The 24,013-nt window shown below is 35.2% G+C and overlaps 1 protein-coding gene across 1 annotated transcript in view; it reads left to right on the forward strand.

The window, feature by feature from the left end:
- Positions 1-18,232, forward strand: part of LOC105046728 (cullin-4) — a 30,409-nt gene extending 12,177 nt beyond the window's left edge. Inside the window, exons 7-17 of the mRNA XM_010925411.4 lie at positions 239-364; positions 487-588; positions 695-748; positions 15,119-15,225; positions 15,366-15,426; positions 15,527-15,658; positions 15,746-15,883; positions 15,957-16,037; positions 16,113-16,193; positions 17,725-17,805; positions 17,889-18,232. Of these exons, the coding sequence (XP_010923713.1) occupies positions 239-364; positions 487-588; positions 695-748; positions 15,119-15,225; positions 15,366-15,426; positions 15,527-15,658; positions 15,746-15,883; positions 15,957-16,037; positions 16,113-16,193; positions 17,725-17,805; positions 17,889-18,002 (1,077 nt within the window). The 3' untranslated portion in view covers positions 18,003-18,232. The remainder of the gene's footprint in view (positions 1-238; positions 365-486; positions 589-694; positions 749-15,118; positions 15,226-15,365; positions 15,427-15,526; positions 15,659-15,745; positions 15,884-15,956; positions 16,038-16,112; positions 16,194-17,724; positions 17,806-17,888) is intronic.
- The last annotated feature ends 5,781 nt before the right edge of the window (positions 18,233-24,013 follow it).

The following is a 24,013-nucleotide window of genomic DNA, read 5'->3' on the forward strand; positions in this document are numbered from 1 at the left end:
ACTTTATCCTTGCTCCATTTGCATCTATATTTCGTGGTAATAATCTCCAGAGTCACTTAAAGTACCTGACACTGATTAATCATAAACTTGTGCCATACTGCCACAATTTGAGATACAATATATGAACCATTCACTAATTAAAAGTAATTTACCCCTGCTCAATTTGATGTTTCATGGATATTGCTCAATCCAAATTATTAATTAATAAAAGCTTCTTTTGCTATTTTTCATATAACAGAATAGGCCAGCTGAACTGATCGCAAAATTTCTGGATGAGAAGCTTCGTGCTGGCAACAAGGGTACATCTGAAGAAGAATTAGAGGGTACACTTGATAAAGTGTTGGTTTTGTTTAGGTTTATTCAAGTAAGCAACATAGTTATTTTCCTTATACTTGGCCTTGTGATGCATTATTTCTAGTTGTTGGTTCCTGTTTATGTTGCAAGAACGTACCAATAGAAGGAACCTATTTTCTCTCACGACTGTAGGGAAAAGATGTCTTTGAGGCATTCTATAAAAAGGATCTTGCAAAAAGATTATTGTTGGGAAAAAGTGCATCAATTGATGCTGAAAAGTCAATGATATCTAAGGTAATTATATATCCTTGATAATGTTGCCAAAAGATTGCTGAAAGATTAAACTTAAGTTTTTGTCATGTTCTCAATATTTCTAACATCCAAATCATCTCCTTTTCAGCTCAAAACTGAGTGTGGAAGTCAATTCACAAATAAACTTGAAGGAATGTTCAAGGTATGCAATCTCCATCCATATCTTCACAGTTTAGGGAGTTTAATCATATCTGGAGCTATGACTGCTTAGTCTCTTATTGATTGGCATAAAAGATGGTTCCATTCTCTTTGTTAAAGCTTGAAAGGGAAGATTGATATAGATTTGAAGCTTTAAGGGCATCTGAATATAATTTTTTTTTTGGGTACATATTTATGGTATCAAAAGATGGTTGTGTGTGAGGGCTTGCGTGTGTATTGAGTCCCACATTGGTCGTGCATGGGGAGATTTTGGGTACTTTTACAGGGCCTAGGAACCCAAATAACAACTTTCGGCTCGCTTTTTTGAGTGAGGTCCTAAATTGTTACACTTTGCTTGTCTGTTGCAATTTTTTGCACATTTTCTAGCTGGGATTATAAATCTTTATCCTGGGAGCTGTGCTGCCATAATGATGTTTTTTTCGTTGACTTTGGAGGAAACTTATTTATAATTAGTTAACATACATATTGATGTTTAAATGGTGTTGCCAGCTTAGCCTGTGAACTAATGACTTGAAGTTGGATAGTGTGTCTCCGTTACAAATTCTGTACAGATGACCTCAAGGTTTTATAGCTGCTCAAAATTATGTGATTTGAATTATTGTAGATCAGATGTGTATTTTCTTTACTTTCCACCTATAGTAGCTAAGAATGGCTGATATCAAACCCTAAGTGCTATTTTAATAACAAACTTTAGGCCAAGTCTTTCTCTCTGAAGGTTCAACTTTAAAGATTGATATGCTCCTATTTTCTTTTGATGATGATAGATTTACTAATTAATGAATTGGTACTTTCTAGAACCCATTCATTTTAAGTACAGAACTTATGCTCCTTTGGATTGTCTTTTTAGTTGTTTCACTCACCTCGTACATGCCTCTGCTACACACATTGATATATCTGTTGATTAATCCATGGTGTGGGATATTTCTTTGCTATATGCCGAAATTTGTTTAACTTAGGGCTTGCTTGCCATTGTTGTTGTCTATTGTATTTTTGCTTCTCTACAGATTAGTGAATATCACTTGGAGATTCATGTTGGAGATAACATTTGTACAAAACTTCTGCTGTCCTTGCTTCAATTTTCACTTCTTGTGAAAACGATAAATCTTTGCTTCTGAAAGCTCTAAAGATTTTACAAGCAATTTGAAGAAAAAAAGGTTTTATCACACATTGTTCAGTCTAGTTCATTTTTCTTCCAGGTTTTCGAAAATGAAAATAGAAAACGAGCAATACCAAGTGGGTCCTTCATTGCTAATAGTATGGCTGCCCAGTCATGCAGCCTTTATTTTTGTGATATGGGTATCTTTGAGAACATAACTAGGAGGTTGTTGTAGAGTTGTTGATAGGTGAATGTGAAGCTTCATGCATAGGTTGGAGGGTCAAATTCTTGTTAGGCTGATACTATTGATGCACACTTTTTCTTGCCTTTGCCAAGGTCATGGTGCATGATATTAACCAATTAGAAAGGTCAAATTGGTGCTGTCATAGGAGAGATGAAAAAGGAACAGTGTAGTTTCCTGCAGCATAATGGTGTTTTGTTTGTTGTACTATAAGAGAGGGTAGTCATCTGTAAAGGATATGACTGATATTGTCTAGGCTTCTTTGCTTGGTAGATGGCTATGGAATTAAGGGTTAAGAGTCCTGATAAGGAAACTTTTTAGGCAAAATATTACTGGAGTGTCTTATTATTACTGGCAGGAAGCGTTGATTTTCTTATATTAATTTGATATCTTCTTCTAGGAGTCGCCCTTGAAGGTTATGGTCCTTCCACAGAAGGGATTGGGATCAAAGTGGAGAAAGTTCATGGAATTTGACAATGAGTAATATGTGGTTCTGTTGCCTCACCTTTAGTATTTATGCATTTTTCTGGTCACACTTAACTGTTTACTTCTCATGAAGTACTGTATGAGAAGGAGTGTTCTCCCTTTCTCTAGGCACCCAAATTTAAGACACCCGAACCTCCCATGAATCTCAAAATATTTAAAACATGAACTATAATAAGGCATCATGTATTTATGGATCCATAAGAGGAAAAACACTTGCAATTTTGCGTTAGTGAATAACATTGAAACAGTGTATTAATGCTTTTTGTCATGGTGTCCTTGGTGGTTCTTACTCCTTTATTTCTTTCTAATCTGGGGGGTGCCCCCTTTCAAGTTACTTGACCCCTATGTAGCTAGGTGAGATAGAACAAAAACTGGCTGTTGTATGCCATCGATGAAAATCACCAAGGCCTTCCATTGATGTGTTGGTGGTGGTGTTGCTGGTTGTTTTACTTGGAGCATTTTTAGGCACCTGGTATCCTGATGGCTGCCACTGGGAATTGGGTAAGGTCCTAATGGTTCGAATCATCTTCTCTATATGTTTCAGAAGAATATGTAGAATTCATAGAAATTGCCTTTGAAAGCTCCTTCAAATTAACATCTAGTTGCAGTGGATGTTTGAGTATTAGGAGAAATGTAACAGAAGGTAACATGTCAATGGTTTCCATTTCATTTTCATTGATCGGACATGATCTATTGACTGGTCAAATCAGCTTTAGAAGAACTTTATATCTGAAGCTCTTTCAAGCCTATCACCTTTATTCTTGGGTTGTGAATTGTGATTAATAGATACTTATATTTCAATAACAACCTCTATAAGGAGGAACGAAAAGTATAAAAGTGGATGTTATGGAGAATGGCAATATTCTATTAGTATTTCTTCCTTCCCTTCATTCGTTCTTTCTTTTGTCACCCTTTGCTTTTATGAGTTTTGTGCTTTTTTTGGTTTGTCTTGGTTTCCCCTGGGTCTCCTATAGCCCTTTTAGTAGGCTGGAATATGGTAACAGATGTCAAAGTATGGAAGACATTAGTTGATGTGGCATATGCGGTGTGGCAGAAAGTTGTGAGAGAGAAGCATGGCCTAAAGACTATTGGTGTAGCCTGAAATCAGGTGGTGTTGGGTTTAGGCTTTTAGGTTCAAAGGTTTGGGAAATGTATGGGCTTGTTCTAGTCCAACATAATAACAAATATAGTGGAAAAAACCTAAATTAAGGATGATTGTCCTTATTATTTGTTTTCTTTCTTTTCCCATTGTTTACTCTTTCCTCTCAACTTGCTGGGTTTTACTCGTTTCAATCTTATTTGGCCACGATACTCTAGTGCCTTTCTTGCATAGGCACTTCCATGCCTGATTTCTCTTGCAACCTTGACAACCCCCATGTCCCTTATGTCTTGGCCTTTTGCAGCAAATTTTCCCTTGCTAACCCCTACCTTTCTTCTTTTCCTCCCTTTCCCTTGGTCTTTTATTCCCCTTCCCCTTCCCCTTCCCCTTCCTTTCCTTTCTTTCTTTCTTTCTTGTTGTTGGCATCCTCTTTACCCTGTCCTATAATAGGTTACATTCTCATGCATCATTGTTGAAGGTACGCTTCAAAAACCCCCCCAGCCAACCACTACATAGTGTTGTTAAATACGTCCATGTAGGAATTTAGGCAGGGCTGCTTAGATCATGGCCAATTTACACCATAGGGACTTTTTCGTTGGCATTTTCGGTCTTGTGGTTCTCTAGTCTAGTTACTTGGGCAGTAGAGACTTCTTTCTTTCTTTCATCGTGTTCTTCCTGCTTTCCATTGTTTCCTTTGTTGTGGCTGTTATCAGAGAGTTGCTTTATGGATGGTTGGATTGCATTCTTAGTTGATGCAAGTAGGGTTTATGAAGCAGGAAATGTGCCTACTGTATATATGGAGACCTAGTCTGTTGGATGGCATGGCTGGATTGAGGTAATGGAACTTGGGACTAATCATATGGTTCTTTATATGTCCAAGATGTTATCAAACATCCAATACTAGCTTTTCCAGGCTGTTGATGCATGAAGACAAAGAAATGTCTTGTTCTTCAAAATCTCATGTCTTTTATGTAATGTTTCAAGTGCCAGTTTGTTTCAGTCAGGCCACTATCAAAAGCTTAGAATGGGTCAGCAAGATGCCAATTAATTCATTTCTTTAAAATATTTGTAATTTAATAAGGTATTATTATTATTATGATGATGATGATGATGATGATGATTTCTAATTTTGCCGTTGTGTGATGCGTGAGCAGGCATGCATATCATGCACACTGGAACAAGCACTTGAAACATTGATTTAATGTTGTAATTGAGGTCATATCGCTATTAACTTTCGCAATATGAAAAATGCCTACATTATACTTGTGTGGAAATTGATAGTGGGAACAAAATGTTACCAGCAATGATTAGGTGACAAAATAGTGGCAAAAACTTATAGGATCTAATGGATCACTACTACATAACGAATATAAGAAATATATACTTCTTCAGCTTTGGTCAATGGTGCAAAATTGTACGATTTCATTTATGGTGGTCTCCAATGAATGTAGTGTTATAAAACCTGTAAAAAAGTTGGCTTTAAGGGCAACTTATCTGTCAAACCCTATCAACTTGCATGGACAAAGGGAAAAATAATAAAGAAACAGACAATCATAAGGAAGGCATGCCAATTTCGAGAGCTTAAGTCTCAATTCTGCTTTTTGGACTTAATTGGAACAAACATGCCTAAATGTGTTTGGAAATTCATACTGGCTGATATGTGGTCAAAGTTAAAGGAAAGTCTTTTTAGATGTTTGTATCTTTTGATTAGTTAGATGGGAATGTATTTAACATTCATGATTATAATAAATGCTTACAAATTCTAAATTTCTAAATGACAAAGTATTTAACGATCACGATTATAATAAATGTGAGTATTTTACAAATTCTAGAAGTCTTAATGGCAAAACAGATTTAGAATGCCTTTTTTTTGTTCACCTTGATTTTAGATGAACAGTTTTACTCCAAGGAAAACTCTTGAATATTACCTTTAATTTTAGTTAATTAGGGACTATTTATGTTAAAAAAAAAGTTTCTGGCCACAAAAGTAGGGACCATTTTGTTTTAATTTCTGGTAATTTTAGATAGTTAAATGGCGTGTAAATGAGTTTGGGACTTAAATATCTATTATCAACACATGAAATGGTGTTAACTGGTTGAGCGTGTGAAATATCTCTGTGTGCACATATGAGACCTGCGTTCAATCCTGTCTCACCATGTTTTTCACGTCAATCTCCACCCATCATAATTCTCTAAAAAGAAATGTCTGCCGTAATGATGGGGACTTAGTTAATGCCAAAGCAACAAGAAAGAGGATGGGACTACCTAATTCAAGGTTTTAAATCTCGTGAGATGGGGGCATCTTGATTTTCTCCTGGAACCCCGTTTTGATGGTTGTCCCGATCAGGCATCTCGATACGCACTTGGGACACCCTTTTATATATATAAATAATAGTATTTTGAATTTATCTTGAAGTTTTACTGATCTATTGATTGTTTAAATGTATTTGAACTTTAAAAGTGAATATATGATTGAGATGTTCGACGATCTAATGCTTCCCTTGAGAGTTAGACTCTCGGTGAATGTTATGCTATGGGAGACTGAGAGTTGGACTCTTGGTGAATGTTGTGCTATGGGAGATTGAGAGTTGGACATGAATATTTATAGAAATTACATGGCACATTGGATGCTGCAGAGACCAAGATGCGCTCAATCAAACCATGTTGGGGCTTGGGAAGACCAATAATATTGTTGCGCAACGAGTCAAGACCAATAATATCATTGCGTATGAAATCATGGGTGAAGGCTGCGCATTGTCAAATTACGTATGAAGGCCATAGGATGACAGGTGCTTTGGCAAAATGCATGGGCGTGCAAAGCAATCAGGCGCACGCACGAAGGGCAATCACGTGCAAGGAGCGCACTAGGTGCAATTGGATCGGGCAAATCCCACGATGGGTAACATGCCATGCCACGCTACCCCTTGTATTTCATCGATTCCCAATTGCGATTGCAAAAAGGTGGAGAGTGGAGATCGCCTAAGGGTTTCGGCAGATCGACGATGCTTCCCCTCTGCTCCTCTCTCCTCTCTCCTCCCACGGTAGATAACACGCCACGCCATGCTACCCCTTGTATTTCACTGATTCTTGATTGTGATAGCGAAAAGATGGAGTGGAGATCGCCTGAGGGTTTCGGCAAACCGACGACGCTTCCCCTCCGCTCCTCTCTCCTCCCTCCCTTGTTTCCTCGTCGGAGATTTGAAGATTCCGAATGCTTCCTCCGCCCTCTCTCCTCTCTTCTTCTCCCTGAGTGGCTCCTCCCTCCAGTCTGTGCTCCTCTCGGCTCCTCCCTCGTGGTCGTGCTCCTCTCGGTGACGATGATGATGACAGTGGCAAAAAGGTCAGTATGGCTCCTTCCTCCTGTGCTTCTCCCTCCTGATGTGATGAATCAAAAGGAACAGTGCAAATCCCGATCAGGATGGCCGTATCGGTGTGTGATTCGGATGGAAAGAAGGCAGGACGATCGGGACAAAGGTCGGGTGCTCGTTTCGAGGTCTCGCACTCATCCCAAGTGCCAGATTCTTAGAGGGACGGGACGGGACGGCCGGGATGGGGACAAAGGCCAGATGCTCGTTTTGGGATCTCGCACTTGTCTCAGGTGCCGGATTCTCAAAGGGACGGGACGGGACAGGATGGCCGGGACGGCCCCTGTCTCGGTGGGACTTAAATCCTTGACCTAATTTACATGGAAGTTTTGAAAAAGTTGAAATTCACAGCGATTATATATGTAGCCTTCAACTGGTTTGATTGATGAAGGATTGCTAATGATGACTCCAAATCCAATGGTATAAACTACAATTATTTTTATGAATCATGGAAACATCTATGGAAAAAATAATGGAGAAAGAGGAATGAAAAATTTGCAAAATTATCATGAAAACAATGGTGCAACAACTGGAAAACACATAGCAATTGGAACTGGAAACTTACTTTTTAAGTGTTGCCAATTTGTCTCTAATCACCCAATCTGTAACATAGTTTCTATATTACCTATCTTTTCATGGAAACAAAGTTGGTTTCCTTAAAAAAACTAAATTGGTTTTCCTTTTGGGTTCTTATTAAATGTCCATTTAGGTGGATAACATGTTTTTTTGGTGATTATGATTTGAAACATGCTTGAAACTAAGATTTCCCTGCATGACATTTCCAAAAAAGTACTAAATGTATATTTTTCTAATGTCATCAGAACACTTCAAAGTGGATGTCCAGCTATATTGTGTTGCATTGTGCCATGTCCAAGTGCCCAATGTGTTGACACTCTTTGAAATCTTAAAAATAGAATTTCGAGATAACTACCTGTGACTGTTACGTGTAGGACCCCTTTATTTTTTGGTAACAAATAAATTTAAATTTTCATAAATTGCATAGCTATGCCTTTTTCCTTGAACCATATAGGTTTCAACATTTTCTTTATATGCTTTATATAAAGGAAGGCAGCTTGATATTGGGGATGCACATTGGGCTACGCCATCCTATGCTCCGTTCTGCTTGGCAGTTTTGTAGATTGGATTGATCTAGTTATCAGTAGGTTGGCTGATCTTGGGCTTGAATGGTCTGGCTCAACTTGAATTCCAGTTAGTTTGGCCTGATTGTTTGCGAAGCCTAATACCAACCAAATGACAAAGGCATGCATGCCTTTTAACATATAGATAACAGATATTAGTTGTATGAAATAGAAGTGGCACTTAATTTCCTAATGCAAGGAAACAACAGTACTTGTGATATTGTTATTTGAGTTTCTTAATGAATGTAAATTAAAAATCAGTTTAGGAGTCATCTTAATCATCATAATTTGAACACTTAAAGGTTATTTTAGTTAGTGGGCTATAGCTGTACAATCTATTTTTTGTGCTGATCTGAGTTCAAGTTAATGATATTGTGGGTTTGTATGAACTGGGATGTGTTAGATCAGGATGGATTGGGCTAAGCATTTAGCAATATGGCTTGAGCTTAAGATGATCTTTGGCTTGGCCAGCCTTGCCTAATTGTCCTGACTAATACATTGTAACTAGAGGTATTTGGTAGTTATGAAGGACGATCTCGTGCATTTTGCCATCTCTCATGTGTCACTTCATCATTAATACAGTCGAATCAAGGTTTGTCGTGCAAACATGTACTGCCTCATATTGTACGTACAAGGAACTAGTACATCACTGAGGTTTGGTTCAAAATATTAGCTGAATTAGTCTATGTAGGTCCAAATCAAGTGAAAGTGCCCTATATCAACTTGTAGCACTCAGTTTCGGGCAATACCATGGCTATGAGTAAGAAAAAAGTTTTGGGAGCCTATCTTCGTATGGGTTGCATGGCTTATCGTATAGACCGTACCATCCCCAACTAGTAGTGTATAGGTATAGTTCCAATACTAGTTTTGTGGACTTGGAGTCAGACAATCAATTGACTTATGCTCCTTTTCAAGAATGTAAAATATTTTATTTTGAAGCTTTTATTATTGTATGGTATTGTCATGCCCCTGATCCGAGATCGCGCGCTAGGGGTTATGGCAATCACTGCATACTCATGGAAAATTCTCTTCACAAGCATATAAGACATTTCAAATATGATATCAATGCATCACAATGGAAGTCATAATAAATTAAGTCCAAAATTTGACCAACTAAAATTAACTTTAATCTCTCATAAAATTACAATAATATTTAAAAGATCTTACGTCAATTACATTTCAGATAATAATCCTGTAAAATATGTAAGTTTATGTTGTCGACTATCGCTTTTAACTCACTTTCAAAGCAGTAACCCATGTCCACAATTAAAAATCTAAATCTGAAAAGAAAAAAGAGGTAACGAGCTTAATAGCTCAGTAAGTAATGAATATCTCAACTAGACATTTCAGATATTATCATAAAATATAATATTCAAAAACAAATGCCATGAATAAACATATGAACATATATTCCATGCTAATTATTATAATTTAAATCTTTTCAAATCCTCATATACATACCTAATCATAAATCCAATTCAAAACAAAATATATATAACTCAATAGTCTTAATTATGATCATACTTATTCCTATGGCAGGATCAGAATAGAATCAATGAGCTTAATCAGAGTGCCAACATATAACCCTGATTGGTAGGATCAAAAATCAATACACAACTCTTATTTGCAGGGTCAAAAATTAATACACAACCTTTATGGCAAGGTCCAGAACATAGGCTGAGAGCTCGAATCCAATGCGTATTAAAGTACTTTTGCAAGATAACATATATACTATAATTCCATTTAATAAACGCATATTCCATAAATCTCAAATTTTAAAATCACTTTCTGTTCAAAATATAATTTTATAAATCATGCATAATTCAAAGACTAATTATTCGCTTTTAAAATTAATTATGAAATATCTCGAAAAAATGGTGCATTATTTATCTCTGCAGAATACTGAACGGATAGATTCAATTAATTCTGAAAGCACTTTTAGAACCTATTATTTAAAATATATTTTTTTATTAGTTTTAAAACTACAATTAATAAAAATTCTAAGTTTTAACACCCTCACAAGGCTGACAAAAGCAGTCGTATTCAATGTCCTAGGCAATTGAATCAAGATAATTTTATCTGATCATGATTAGAATAGAAAATAGATGGTTCAATAAAAATCGATGGTAATTAAATCTATTAGTGCTCGATAAAAGTTTAAGTGGAGGTCGCTATATACTGATTGGCAGTCAAGGATTAATTTGATCAAGTAGATTCATCAAATCAGGGTCTCTCAAAATATAATGATTTGATAGAGATCAATAAGGACTAGATCTTGCGATGTTCATAAAAGACTCGAATGGTGTGGGCATGTTGTCCAACTGACAGAGCGGTTCAAAATTTTCTATTAGAATCAACTCAGATTCAAAGCAATAGGTCGGATTCACTGAGTTCATAAATCACATGGAGAGAGAATATCAAAGGAAGGAAATTAACAAAATGGAATAAGATTAATTAGATGACATTGTCTGGCAATCCGATCGATCTAATCATGGTGATTTAATCAAATTATGATTGAATTAGTATATAGATGATTCAATAAAAATCACAGATTGAATCTAATGGTAGTCGGATCGGGTCTGGTTAAGGTGGGTGTCGGCAAGCTGTCTGACGATTGTGGATCAGGACTTTCTTTGCTAAAGTCAGATCAGAATCATTGAAAGAAAGTCCTTTATTCGATCAATTTTAGAAAAATAATTTCATAAAGAGAGACAATTCTAGAGAGAGAAAATCTGTAGAGAGCGAAAGTAGAGAGATTGAGAGAGTGTGACTTTTTAGAGAGAGAAAGTGGGGATGCAAGCTAAGATAAGGGGGAGAGGGAAGAGAGAGACTCTTTCTCTTTTTTTTTTTTTTCATTTCTTTTTTCTCTTTTTCTTCTTTTCTTTTTCTCTTTCTTTTTCTTTTTCCTTCTTCTGAATGAAACAAGGGAACTCTTCTTCCTCCTGTTCCTGAAGCAAGGGGGCTCTCCTTCCAGCCAGCAATGCTCATGGCTAGAAGAGTAGGCCATGACGGTGACCAACAGCCCAAGTCTGGTGATCGGCGGCGGCCAATGGCATTGAAAAAATCAAGATAAAATACGAAAGAAATGGAGTATTTAAAATCAGATTTTTTTGGGAATTTTTCAGCAACAATTTGGCAAGAATCCATGCTTTAGGAATCATAGAAGATTGAGAAGAAGATGATTGGTGGGATTTACATGATCTTTGATGAGTTTTGATCTGACTTTCAGCGGCCAAATCAAGATTAATCCATCGGTGTATCAAGAAGAAAATAGAGAAAAGGACAGCGAACAGCGACCAATCTCCGACGAGGAAGAACTAAGGGAGTTGAGGCCTTTAAATAGACATCCATGGAAGAATTAGAGATCAATTTTAATGTGGATTTTTGAGTGGATTAAGGACGCTTGATCAGAAAAGAACTTCGGGAGTTCTGCACATATTTTCTAGGTTCCACCATATTTTCCATCTTTCCCAGCATTTGCAGAGCACGTGTTGGCCCTCAAGGGCTCATTCTTTTGAGGGTAAAAAACTTATCTAAGAATTTGTATTTTTTGGAAAAGTATTTTTCAGGCAACATTTAGACAGAAAAATAATTTACACATGTTCTTTTATGCATTGAAAAATTGCTTGGGAATCTATTACCTATGTTCTTTTGCATTATTAGTTTTTTCGATAAGTTGCTAAGATTTATCCATGTTTCACATAATACCTTTCATTATACTATATTATATTATAATATAGTATATATATAAATATTATTATATCTAATAATAAAGTATAATATATTATATTATTATATTATTATTATATATAATAATATGTCATATTATTATATTATTATTATAAAGTTAAAGATATATTAGGAATGAAATAAAAAGATTATTTTTTCGGTTGATGGGAAAATGGTTTACCCACTTCTTAGGTGGATAAGACTTTCTCTCCATTTCATGGGTAAATATTATCCATGGGAAAATGATTTATCTACCTAGAGAAGCATGAGAACATGGGTAAGTTGGTCAATGAGAAAGTTGACCAATTTTCTCATGATATTTATTTATAAAAGAATGGGCCTTAAGAACCCCTTTTTTTATTCCATGCCTTAAGATCCGTGCTGACTCTTTTGGGTTTGGGATCTGAATTGGAACTGGGATATTACAAGTATACTAGGAACCATGTAATGATTTCAAATAAATCTGATATTGGTTATTTTTCTAGTTTGAGCAATTTAGTTGGCCAAAGGTGGTGCAATCTCCTTGTAATTGGAGCTGGATAAGAGCAATAGGAATGATAATTAGGAAAATGGTATTGGTGGTTTTGCTGTCTGAGAATCTGGTGCAAACGAGTCCCTTTATTCGAACTATTTTTCATATATATGATGTATTAAGGAAGACTAGGAATAGAAAAGAAGACACTTCTTTTTTAAATTCAAATTCCATCTCTTAGGGATGGCCTCAATATGATATATAATGGCCAATGACTTTATCATACATATATTAACCATTGATTTAACTACAGCAATCCTAGTCTCTTAAAACCAAATTTGACTAAAGAAAAAAAAAGGAAGGGACATTATATTCCTAATTCCAATCTAACAGTGTGCTATGTGGTTTAAGTTAAAACAAACATTCTTGATGCCTCTAACATGCCTAAAACACATCTCATTGAGGCAGAAGAAGGTATAAATAATTGCAGCAATTGATTGTGCACCATGAATTCTCAAGTAAAGGTCCAATAAAGTTTGTTTGTTACATGTAAAATGGAACATCACCTTTAAAACCATAAGGATTTGCATCCGGAATCAGAAATTTTATTCAGAAATGAGGTACCGAATCCCAAATGTGGCATCCTCTGCAGATAGTTTCATATCTCATGAATAATGTAGACTATTAATTCAATGATTCTTGATAGCAGTCTGGTAGCGATGAGGGTTGTACTTCAATAAATCGATTACAAAGATAATATGTAGAAATTAGAGAATCAATACTATAAATAAACCATGTAAGGATATGTAACTGCAAAATATGTTCCAAAGTTTCACACAAGTCTTCCTTTTTCTCTAGCTTTCTGCAATTCTCTACTTTATTTCTTTTCTTTGTTAGCTGCTTTCTTAGTTGGCTAGGTTATCTGGAGTTGCCAAACAGAAGAAAGAAGGCAGTATCCTCCTGTTTATATATGGCTTCTGAGCATGAGATGTGAGGGCAAACCTTGGTGAAATGGTAAGGTTGTCCGTTTTGTCCTGGGTATCACAAGGTCAAAACATATCCACATGTGGAGGCAAGATTGTGTACATGTTCAAGACCTTGGAATGGCAGGAGCCCCATGCACTGGGACACCCTTCTGAAGTAGTAGTTGGTTGTCAAGCCAAGGTTTTGCTAGGTGGTTGCCTTCGAAGCATGAGGTTGCTGTTTTTTAACAAGTATAAGCATGAGATGTCATTCCAGCAACCAGCATGAGGTGGCATCAAGTAGGAGTGGTGGTTTAGTAGATAAACATAAGGTGTTTGGTCAAGCATGAGGTGGGAATCCTTAAATAAGCATGAGATGGCAGCTTGCTAAATAATATGAGATGGCACGTCTTAGAGAAAGCACAAGGTGACTCACTTAGAAAAATCTACAGCCTAATTATGGAACTTTTCCAATTTATACATGGGATTAGTAACAATTTTCTTTAGGTCTGCAATATCCTTTATGTATTTCTAAGATAACACCACAAATACTTTGCTTCTAGAAAGATCATATGCAAAGTTTTAAATACTGGTATCAAATCTTGAGTCGTTCTTCCACTGGAATGGTATGGTATCAATATAGAACTGATACTGATGGGGCATACCGAAATCGACTGTTTACACAAAATTGAAAAACCATCGATGGTACAGCTAGTATGATATCTCCAGTATGCATTGGTAAGGACCGGTGCGTGGTAATATGGTTGTTTCAGTGTCTTGGCACCTGTACAGGTTCTGATTCATGCCAGAATGGTATTGTACCAATTGTACCATCCCGTTTCAACTGTTTTTGAAACCGTTATTATATAAATTTGCTTAGCTATAAGGTAAAACGTGTTTAGCTCAACTATACAAGTTGTCATAAATGGCTGTTGTAAAGTTAGAGCACTACATACGGTTCCCTTAGATCTATCTGGCATTCCTGGGGATTCTTTCTTTGTCGTTGGTGTACCCATTATCAGTTCCTATTACTGTTATTGGATTTGTCAGTATGTAAAATGTTAAATAATCCTTATCTGAATCATTTGATACCATGGACAACATAATATCCGTTAGTTGATGGGGGCATGACCTGGCTTGCAGGTCGAAAGCTCTGCTTCCATCTATTGCATATTGTGCAAATTAATTTTTTGCCTTCTCCCCCTGAATATTCGATGTATGAGAAAGAGGGCAATGGTGTCCCAAGGAGTGGAGACCTTGTTGATTCAGTGGGTACAGATTCTAGGACTGCTGTCAATCATAACTCCCCCACACCCCCCTCCCTCCCCTCTTGTAAACTTTCAATTTGGACCAGTTTGAGACTGTGAAGGAGGTCTTGAGGTTCAAGTATATTTATGTTCTCTTGGAATAAATAGCAGAGAACACCCACAACAGATTTCCATCACTATCCCTTAATAGTTCTCTATATACAGGCTCAAATGTGGAGACAGAAGCATCGGTATAAAGCCTGAAAGCACTGGGTGGGGGAAGAGGTCCCTTTAAATAATATGCTGTGACTTGATGTTTTGCAGTTTCAAGTAGTTTCTCTATTGCTTGGCATGCTATGGCTGACAGCTGCTAGGAAATTGTTGACCAATTGCTTTTAGTTATTTATAACTTATTCATTGATTATCTACAGTTACCAGTTTGGTTTTGATAACTATGCTGTGTGCTTGCCACTTTCTTAATTGTTCTTGTAATAGTTTCATGCTGTTATTTTCTCAGGACATTGAGTTATCGAAAGAGATTAATGATTCGTTTAAGCAATCATCTCAAGCCAGGACAAAACTTCCAACTGGTATTGAAATGAGTGTTCATGTCCTTACGACTGGGTGGGTATCATTCATTTAATGCCTGTCATAAGTTTTAGGTCTTTGATACGTGAGATGGCTATGAATTTACAATGTGCTATTCCTATATCTGACTCCAGTTTCTGATTTTGGGAAATTTTCTTTTTTGTGGTGCTTTATAGGTATTGGCCAACATATCCCCCTATGGATGTTCGGCTTCCACATGAACTGAATGTTTATCAGGTTAGGTCACAGGCAATGTGTGCTATGCATCTCTTCATGCTTTTACCTGGCTTATTTGAGACGTTATTTTCTGATTCTTTTATGCTGTGCACCATTACAGGATATATTTAAGGAGTTCTATTTGAGTAAGTACAGTGGGAGGCGCTTAATGTGGCAAAATTCATTAGGTCAATGTGTTTTAAAAGCAGAATTTCCAAAAGGTAAAAAGGAATTGGCGGTGTCATTGTTCCAGGTGGGTCTGTCTTTGATCTCCATTTGATTCTAGTATTCTTTAATTTGACCTGCTTCTCAACTTTTGATGGCTTGACCCATGTTCCAGACTGTTGTATTGATGCTGTTCAATGACACTCAAAAGCTCAGTTTCCAAGATATTAAGGACTCAACTGGCATTGACGATAAAGAGCTGAGAAGGACTTTGCAGTCACTTGCATGTGGCAAAGTCCGAGTTCTCCAAAAGGTGCATGCCTTATTTCAGATTTGTTTCTTTATGTTGGCCTGATTGTTTTATTCAAATTCTCTGCTCATTGCAGATCCCAAAAGGAAGGGAAGTAGAGGATGATGACTCATTTGTATTTAATGAAGAATTCAGTGCTCCTCTCTACCGCATTAAGGTAAGGTTTTCACTGTTGAAATCAGTACTGTGGAATTTCAAGCATGTAACTAGAGCTAACATGTCATGTTACCAGGTAAATGCAATTCAAATGAAGGAGACGGTGGAAGAGAACACCAGCACCACTGAAAGAGTATTCCAAGACCGTCAATATCAGGTTTTTTTTAACTGTCTTAACTGCAAAAAGACTTGCCCTCTTAAAATGCTTCTTGCTATATGTCAAAAATGCATGAGTGAGGAATGAGCTCTTAAAAGAAATGAACATATAGTTGAGTATATGGGAGAAAACCTGCAAACTGGATTTACTATAGTAGGTGTTGTTAAAGATTGAGACATATTCAGTCATATGCTCTAACTACTACTGTGCTTAATAATTTAGCTGTATAATGCCTTTGTCTGAAAGGTACAAACATTCCTCCGGTTATAGATAGGGGAATAAACTTTACAAATGGGAGGCTAAGGACCTGTGAAGTAAATATTTGGCTTTTGGTGATTTTAGTAAGAAGATATAAATGAAAAAATGATCATATACTAACCCACATGTCTTATCCCAAGATTATAGTTCGGCTTTGTGAATTGCAGTATGTTTTAACAAAAGTTTTGAGAGTTTATATGTGACTAAGTCTCAACCTAGAACCAACCCTCAATCGGTTGGAGCAAACTTCTTAGCAAAACAAACTGTGGGACAAAGGGGCCTGATTTGTAATACGGAAGACTAGTTGGAGTGGAGGGAAACCTAGCTTACTGATTGGCTCGTATATTAAGAAGCAACTCTCCATAGCATTTCAAATTTGGAGGCGAGTCCTGGTCAAAACAAGGATTTGATATGTTGTGAAGTTGCACTCATTTATTATGACATGGATTCCATGACATGATATACATTACTTCCAGGAGGGGAAAAATGTAGAAAAGAAGAGATAATGGATTGAATCGGTGCATAAAGAAGTGAAATGATAAATTCTCTGTACAAGTCAAAAAGGTTGAGTCAAAAGGAGATGTTCTCATAAGTTGTTAAATGAGGAGAGCGTCAGGAACATGGAGGTACACAGATTTATGGGTAGTTCAAGACATGGGACAAGTGAATCCTTCAAAATAGCTTCTGCAATTTCAAACTATTCCATCAGGGAAGTAGATGAAGAGGTAATACAGCTTTGAGCTGTCATGTAACAGTGAAACATCATCCAGGCTTTTTAGCCAGGAGAGCCATTAAATGTAATATGAGCATAGTGGGTTTGGGGATATGAAGTGATATTGGACAAATATTGGAAGATCAAGAATTAGACTAGGTAGAAGTTTGTAAGAAAATCATTGAAGTTAAAGGAGTATGTTGTTGGCTGGAATCTTGGATGCCACCTGAAGGGTGTCTGGTTATCTGTTGTTTAGTCTGAACAGTTGGAGAAATGGAGAAGCCCAAAGAGGAATTAGAAGCATGTAAAGTTCTCAATTTTGGATACTGTGCAGAAAAGGGTCCTAGACTTCTATGGGATGGGACTTGTGTTATAGTATTTTAATGAATACTTTCGACCAATCATACTGACTAATTAAGTATTACTGTTTTGATTACAACTGCCATCATTTACTTGTTACCGAGCTTTCTCGTGTGAATGATATATGGGTAGAAGTCTAAGTATGTAGATGTGGCCTCAAGAATTTCCATTGTCCTTTGTTTCTCTCTGAATTCATTTCAGGTTGATGCGGCTATTGTCCGTATCATGAAGACAAGAAAAGTACTAAGCCACACGCTTCTAATAACTGAGCTCTTTCAGCAGGTGATTTAATGTTCATCTGATCACTGAACTACTTTCTTTGTCCACTTTTATTATATTCACATTTTGCCATGTCGTTCTTTCAGCTCAAATTTCCTATAAAACCAGCAGACTTGAAGAAAAGGATAGAGAGCCTCATCGACAGGGAATACCTGGAGCGGGACAAGAACAATCCTCAGATCTACAATTACCTGGCTTGACCCCCTTTGCACCCTAAAGTAACCTCTTCTGGCAGCAAATTAGTCCCAAGGTCATGCATGCTTGGGGGGCTGGTTTTAGCAATCTCTTGATGTCAACCATGTACAGGAAACTCTAGCCATCTTTTTCTTTTTGTTCCAAATAACACCTCCGTACTGTAAAGTATCAAGTTCCACTTCCGTTTCTTCATCTTGTTGTGGAATTAATCAATTATAATTTTTTGTTTTTAAAACGCTCCTTCCCATGTGCTACAGAAATCTTGATACATCCTGTTGTTGATAAAAATGAAAACCTGTCGACAATGCTTTTATTTGCTTCCAAAGGCAACATGGAAAACGTAGTCGGTATATCAACAATCAGTTGGATGTGGTTATCAGACTGAATGGAAGATCTCTCAAGGTCTTCCCACCAAATTATTCTACTGCATCCAAATAGTACTTGAAAGGTACATTTATCTCATATTTTGGTGGTGGTAGTGGTGGTAGGGTTTTGCTGTGGGGAGGTGTGGAGGGGAGCGACTGCTAAAGGCTGGAATAGCTAGTCTATGCGAGAGCAAGAATAGATGTCCTTTGAGAATCTATAAAGCCTAGATTTGGTAACTGAGAGGACAACAGGGCAAGTGATGACCAGTATGTGGTTGGTAAGTCGTACATGAATTATTCCGCCTATGAATTCAATTTTCACTGTAAAATTTCAGTATTGGCCATTTAGGGTATGTTTTTATGCGTGATTCATTCAGAGAAGCAATGAAATGGTACATGATATTTTTATTGAAAGCAAATTTACCAAACCCTACTAGGAATCCTGGCAATGCAAGTGGCTCTATTGCTGCCGAACCATCTGGATGGAAACAACGGCGGAAGTATATCACTGAATTCTGGCTCTGCACAATGTAAAAGCAATTGGAGGAAATCATTTGGAGGCTCAAAGTAGTTTACCCAACCAAAGTAATATTTGAAAAGGAAGGGCTAGTGGAACGTAGAACCCCAGCCTTCAACAAGGCTTTCTGATAGATATCGGATTAGAGACAAGTCTAGGGTTTTGCCCTATAAGAGGCGATGCCCTTTCCCTCCCCGTCACCCATCGCTGAGAGCTCTTAGTTCGCTCTCAGTTCCTGCTGGAATTTTTCACAATCACTATTTTCATTTTCTTTCTTTTCCTCTCAGAAGATCACTAATCTAACTCACTATGACAATCAGAATTCATAGTAAATCCCTCACCAGAGTCAAGATAAGGTGTCTGATTTCTTTTCCCTCTTTATTATTGCATAAAGCCCCACTGTCGGCCATTAGATCCATTGAAATTGATGAAGAGAAGATCCTCTATTTACAAACCTTGTTTTTCCTATTTCTTAGCCACTGTTGTTTGTCGCCAAGAGCTGTGACTTATCCTCTGCAATGGCCATTGGCCAGAGTTAGATGCCAGCCATCGGTGAGTGGGTTAGGACTTAGTTTTGAACGAGCAAAAAGGACCCATTGTTCGGTCCTGTTTTCTTCTTTTTCCTCATGTTTTCTCCCTCCAGTTGTTGTCGCTAGTGCTGTGGTTTATAGTAGACCGACTGCTGGTCATTCTAGCGGTCACTACCGGGCCCCTTGTTTTGAGAATAGGAAGGGGAAGTAAATCCCCTGTTCACCCCCAAAACATGAGGAAAAAAAAAAGAAAAAGAAAGGGAAAAAAAAGAAAGAAAAAAAGAAGAAGAAAAAGAAAAGAAAAAAAAAAGAAAAAAAAAAGAGAGAACTTTCCCTCTTCCCTATCTCCTCTCTATCCTCTCTTTCCTTCTCTAGTTTGTCTCTCTATTTTTCCTCTCTACTTCTCTCTCTAAAATTTTCTCTTTCTAGATTGTTTGTCTCCTTTCATGGATTTCTCCCTAGAATTGTGTCCTCTTTATCTATGAAGTTTAATTATCACTCTAGGATTGATCCAGTAAAGGTTTTCTTAGATCTTTGAAAAGATTTACGATGAGTTTGAACAATCCTAGTAAAAAGGTTCTGATCCATGATCATCGAATAGCGTATCGGCATCCATTTTGGCCAAGACTAGATACCATTAAATTTTATCATCCATGATTTTATTGAATTATCTGTCTAGTAATTCAATCATGATTTGATTAAATTATCTTGATTGGATTGATCGAAAGGTTGGACAGTATTGTTAGATCAGTCATGTTCCACCTTATTAATTTCTCTCTCCACTTGGTTTATGAACTCAATAAAAAATTTCCAGCTCTATCATTTTAAATCCGAGTTGATTTAGTAGAGAGACTCTAAACCATCTCATCAGTCGGACATTATATTTGCACCATTCAAGTCTTTATCAAATATTATAAAATTCAATTTTTATTGATCTCTATTAAATCCTTGTATTATTAATGATCTTGATTAAATAAAAATATTTGATCAAATTGATCTATGATTATCGAAGGGCATACCGACTTTCATCTTGACTCTTATCGGACACTACTATTCTAATTAGATTTTGATCGGATGAAATTAGATGATTGGACCAATCTGAATTATTGGATGCAGCTATCTATCAATCCTGTCTTTCTAAGATTATTTATATTCTTTATAATATTAGACTCGATTTTATATAGGAATATGAAAGTCTTGATAAGGTGTCCAATAATGGGATACTGTGATAATGTATTAATTAAAAATTTTGAAAAAAAAATTATGAAATTCTTAGGTTTGTTGGAATACATATGAGGTAAGTAATGCTTCATTTTTTTGAAATTTATCAATAAATTATAAAATATTTTCTTGATATAATTTATGAAATGATGTATGAATGTGATGAATGATATTTTGTTATCGAAAATATCTTATTTTGAAATGTTATGATGAAATATAATTGAAAGTATTGATTTTATTATGCATTATGCTAGACTGATTTTGATATGATATGATTATGTGTATTTTTGTCAAACTGAAATATGAAATATGATTGTGAAAAGAATTTTAATTTGAGATGACTTGAACTCTCAGCCTAACTATGTGAAGGATCCCACTAATGGGGGCTAATACGTTGATAATTGATTAGTCCTAAGGATTTATATCGTAAGTAGATATACAATATGTCGCCAGCAGATTTACGACAAACCATCAATAGATTCACGGTTCCTAAGTATTTTGCTGCAAGATGATACGTAGCATGCTGCAAGATGACATGCATCTTTCTGCAATATGATACATGATATTATGACTTTGTTGTAAGATGACATATAGCCTGCCATAAGATGATATGCAGCCCACCGCAAGATGACACGTAGTGTTATGTCCTTGCTATAGGGATAATATGGTTATAGCTCACAGTTGATGAGAATTTAATAATTAGAAAGAAATTAAATTATTGAATAAAACTCAGATTATAAAAAAGAAATTGAAGTTGGCATGAATTATGTTTTGATAATGCTGCAAAATAGAAGTTAATTTCGAACAAATAAATTCTATATGCTTACTTCTATAAATGATTATTTATTTTATTATTTGATTTAATCTAGTTGAAGTGTTTATTGTTTACGGAGTTGTCTAGCTCATTATATCAAATTTTACTATTTTTATAGATCTTGAGAACTAAAATGATATGGGAATATGTACGTGAAAGTGATTATAAGTAGAACTTTGATACTTTTATTTATTATTGAAAATTTTATTAAACTTGATATGAGATCTTTTGAATATTGTTAAATTTATTGAGATATTAAAGTTGAAATTTAGATTGTTAAGTTTTGTACTTAATTTTTTGACTAATTATTCTACTATTACTTCATGATAGCGTAATGAGATATCTTGTATGCTTGTGGGAAGAGTTTTGTATAAGTGTGTGACGGTTGCTATGATCTCTGGCTCATGATTTTAGGTCGGAAGAATAATAATTAATATAGCATCAAAGTATTAGTGGATGAATTATGACATATAGGATCAAATATAGGATGAGTGTAGATGGGTAGACACTAGAAACATCAGGGTATAGATCTATAATGATTGCAGTATAAGTTATCTTTTTGATTTTTGACTAAACCTTGTGATTATGAATGAAAAGATCCCTTAGGAATAATGATTCAGAGAGTTTCATATATGATTGACAATCTATGGATCATATTATAATTATTTGGACTTGATCTGAAGTAATGACAAGAGGATTGATCATGAAATTTTATTATGCATTATGATTATTAATTTAATCATTAGTTTTTAAGTGAATTATAAGCTCAAATTTGATATAGGAATAATACTGTGATATTGCTCCTAGTCTTGAAGTTAATTATTTAGTGGCAAGATAAATGATGGTTCTTTGAAAGTTGTTTAAGGTTTGGACTAAAAAAAATCTTTTATGCTATCTGATCAAAATATTTTTGAAGTTGACTTTCGTATGTGGATCATATATAAACTGACATATTAAGAGGAAATACATAGTTGGGAATACTACAAATAAGTTTGTTTCTGATGGAAAAAAATAATTTGCTTTTGAGATTATAGAGTATTTATTTTGGTGGAATCATTAACAATTTTAATTATCATCTTTGGATCCAAACGATAAATATTATTTTTGTCTATCGAAGACTACACATTAAATATGAAACTTCAATTCAAATATTACATATCTAAGTTGATCAAGAGATTTTCTGCCATTGTTGTTGAGGGTGTTAATGAAATCCTTGACTACTATCTTCAGATCTAGGTAAAAGATCTTATTTATACCTATTTAAGATTTTGGGACATATCTGAAATTACAATTCAAAAATTTTGAGATTATGAACTGATATAGAGTTCTTTTACCATTGTTATTGAGGTTCTTAGTAAAATCTAATATTGAATAGAAAATTTGATTATAAGTGACTTGCATAATTATTATGGAAAGTTTTTGATAGATGCTAAAGATCTCAGGAAAGAAACTCTAGAAAAAAAATGATTGAGTCAATTTTACGTATGTGTGATGATTTAAGGCCTTTTAATTTATGAAGTATTGATAAAATTCTTCTAATTGCTTTTATCATAAGAGTTTGATTTGGAAGTATTTAGATGAATTTATAAGAGAAATCAAGATCTAATTCATGTTGAATTATAATAACTAGCTTATATGATGGATTTGAATGTGTTGATTGACTTAAGGATTAATTTGGATGGATCTGTTCATTGTATAATATAGATGAGAATTAAAAGTTTATTTTTTTACTTAGAATCTAAATTCTAGATATTTTTAATACAATAGTATATTTTGATCGGAAGCTATTTAGTGCACTCAAAGAAATTTTGTGGTTTAAATCAAAGTGCATAGTGAAAGTGTGGTGATCTGAATTATTTTGAGCTAGTTAGTTATATTGATTTTTTGAGTTAAGAATTTATGATAGATGATATGATTTGATATTTTTTATACAAAAATTTTATTGATAATGAAAGAGATAATATTTTTGATCTTCGATTATTTTAAATATAATTTTCATAAGTAGTTCTCCAATCTATCATGTTAAGAAAATTTTTTAGTATCCTAAGTGTTAAATGAGTAGACTATCAATTTTTGATCTTGAATTTGAAATATTTAGTGATAGATTTTTTTTCTTCTAGAATTGAAGCATATACTTTTCTATTTGTTAGAAAAAATTTAAAATTATTTATCGATCTTAGATTTTTATCCTCGAACATTCATCCATTGAGAGTATACTAAAGTTTGTTTATGATCTTATGATAGATTGATTAAATCATCAGCGGTTGATATTTTTGACAAAAAATCTGATATTCCTATTTGGAATTAAGATATTGATTTCGATTATCAGAAATAATGGTTTTAATTCTACTCAATATTTGTGGTATTGACTTTTCTCTTATGAGATGATTTAATGATGAAATTATATTGAAAATTAAAATATCAAAAAGTTTATGGATAAGACTAGAATGATGGATTTCTAACTTTTAAAAGTGTTGCTCCTAGATTGATTTTGATGATTACAAAGCAGATTGAAGGGATACAAATAATTTTAAAATAAAAAAGTCCTTATGCTCTTCAAGGGCAAAAT

Source organism: Elaeis guineensis, chromosome 6, assembly GCF_000442705.2.
Source record: "Elaeis guineensis isolate ETL-2024a chromosome 6, EG11, whole genome shotgun sequence".
In the NCBI taxonomy this organism is placed as follows: domain Eukaryota; kingdom Viridiplantae; phylum Streptophyta; class Magnoliopsida; order Arecales; family Arecaceae; genus Elaeis; species Elaeis guineensis.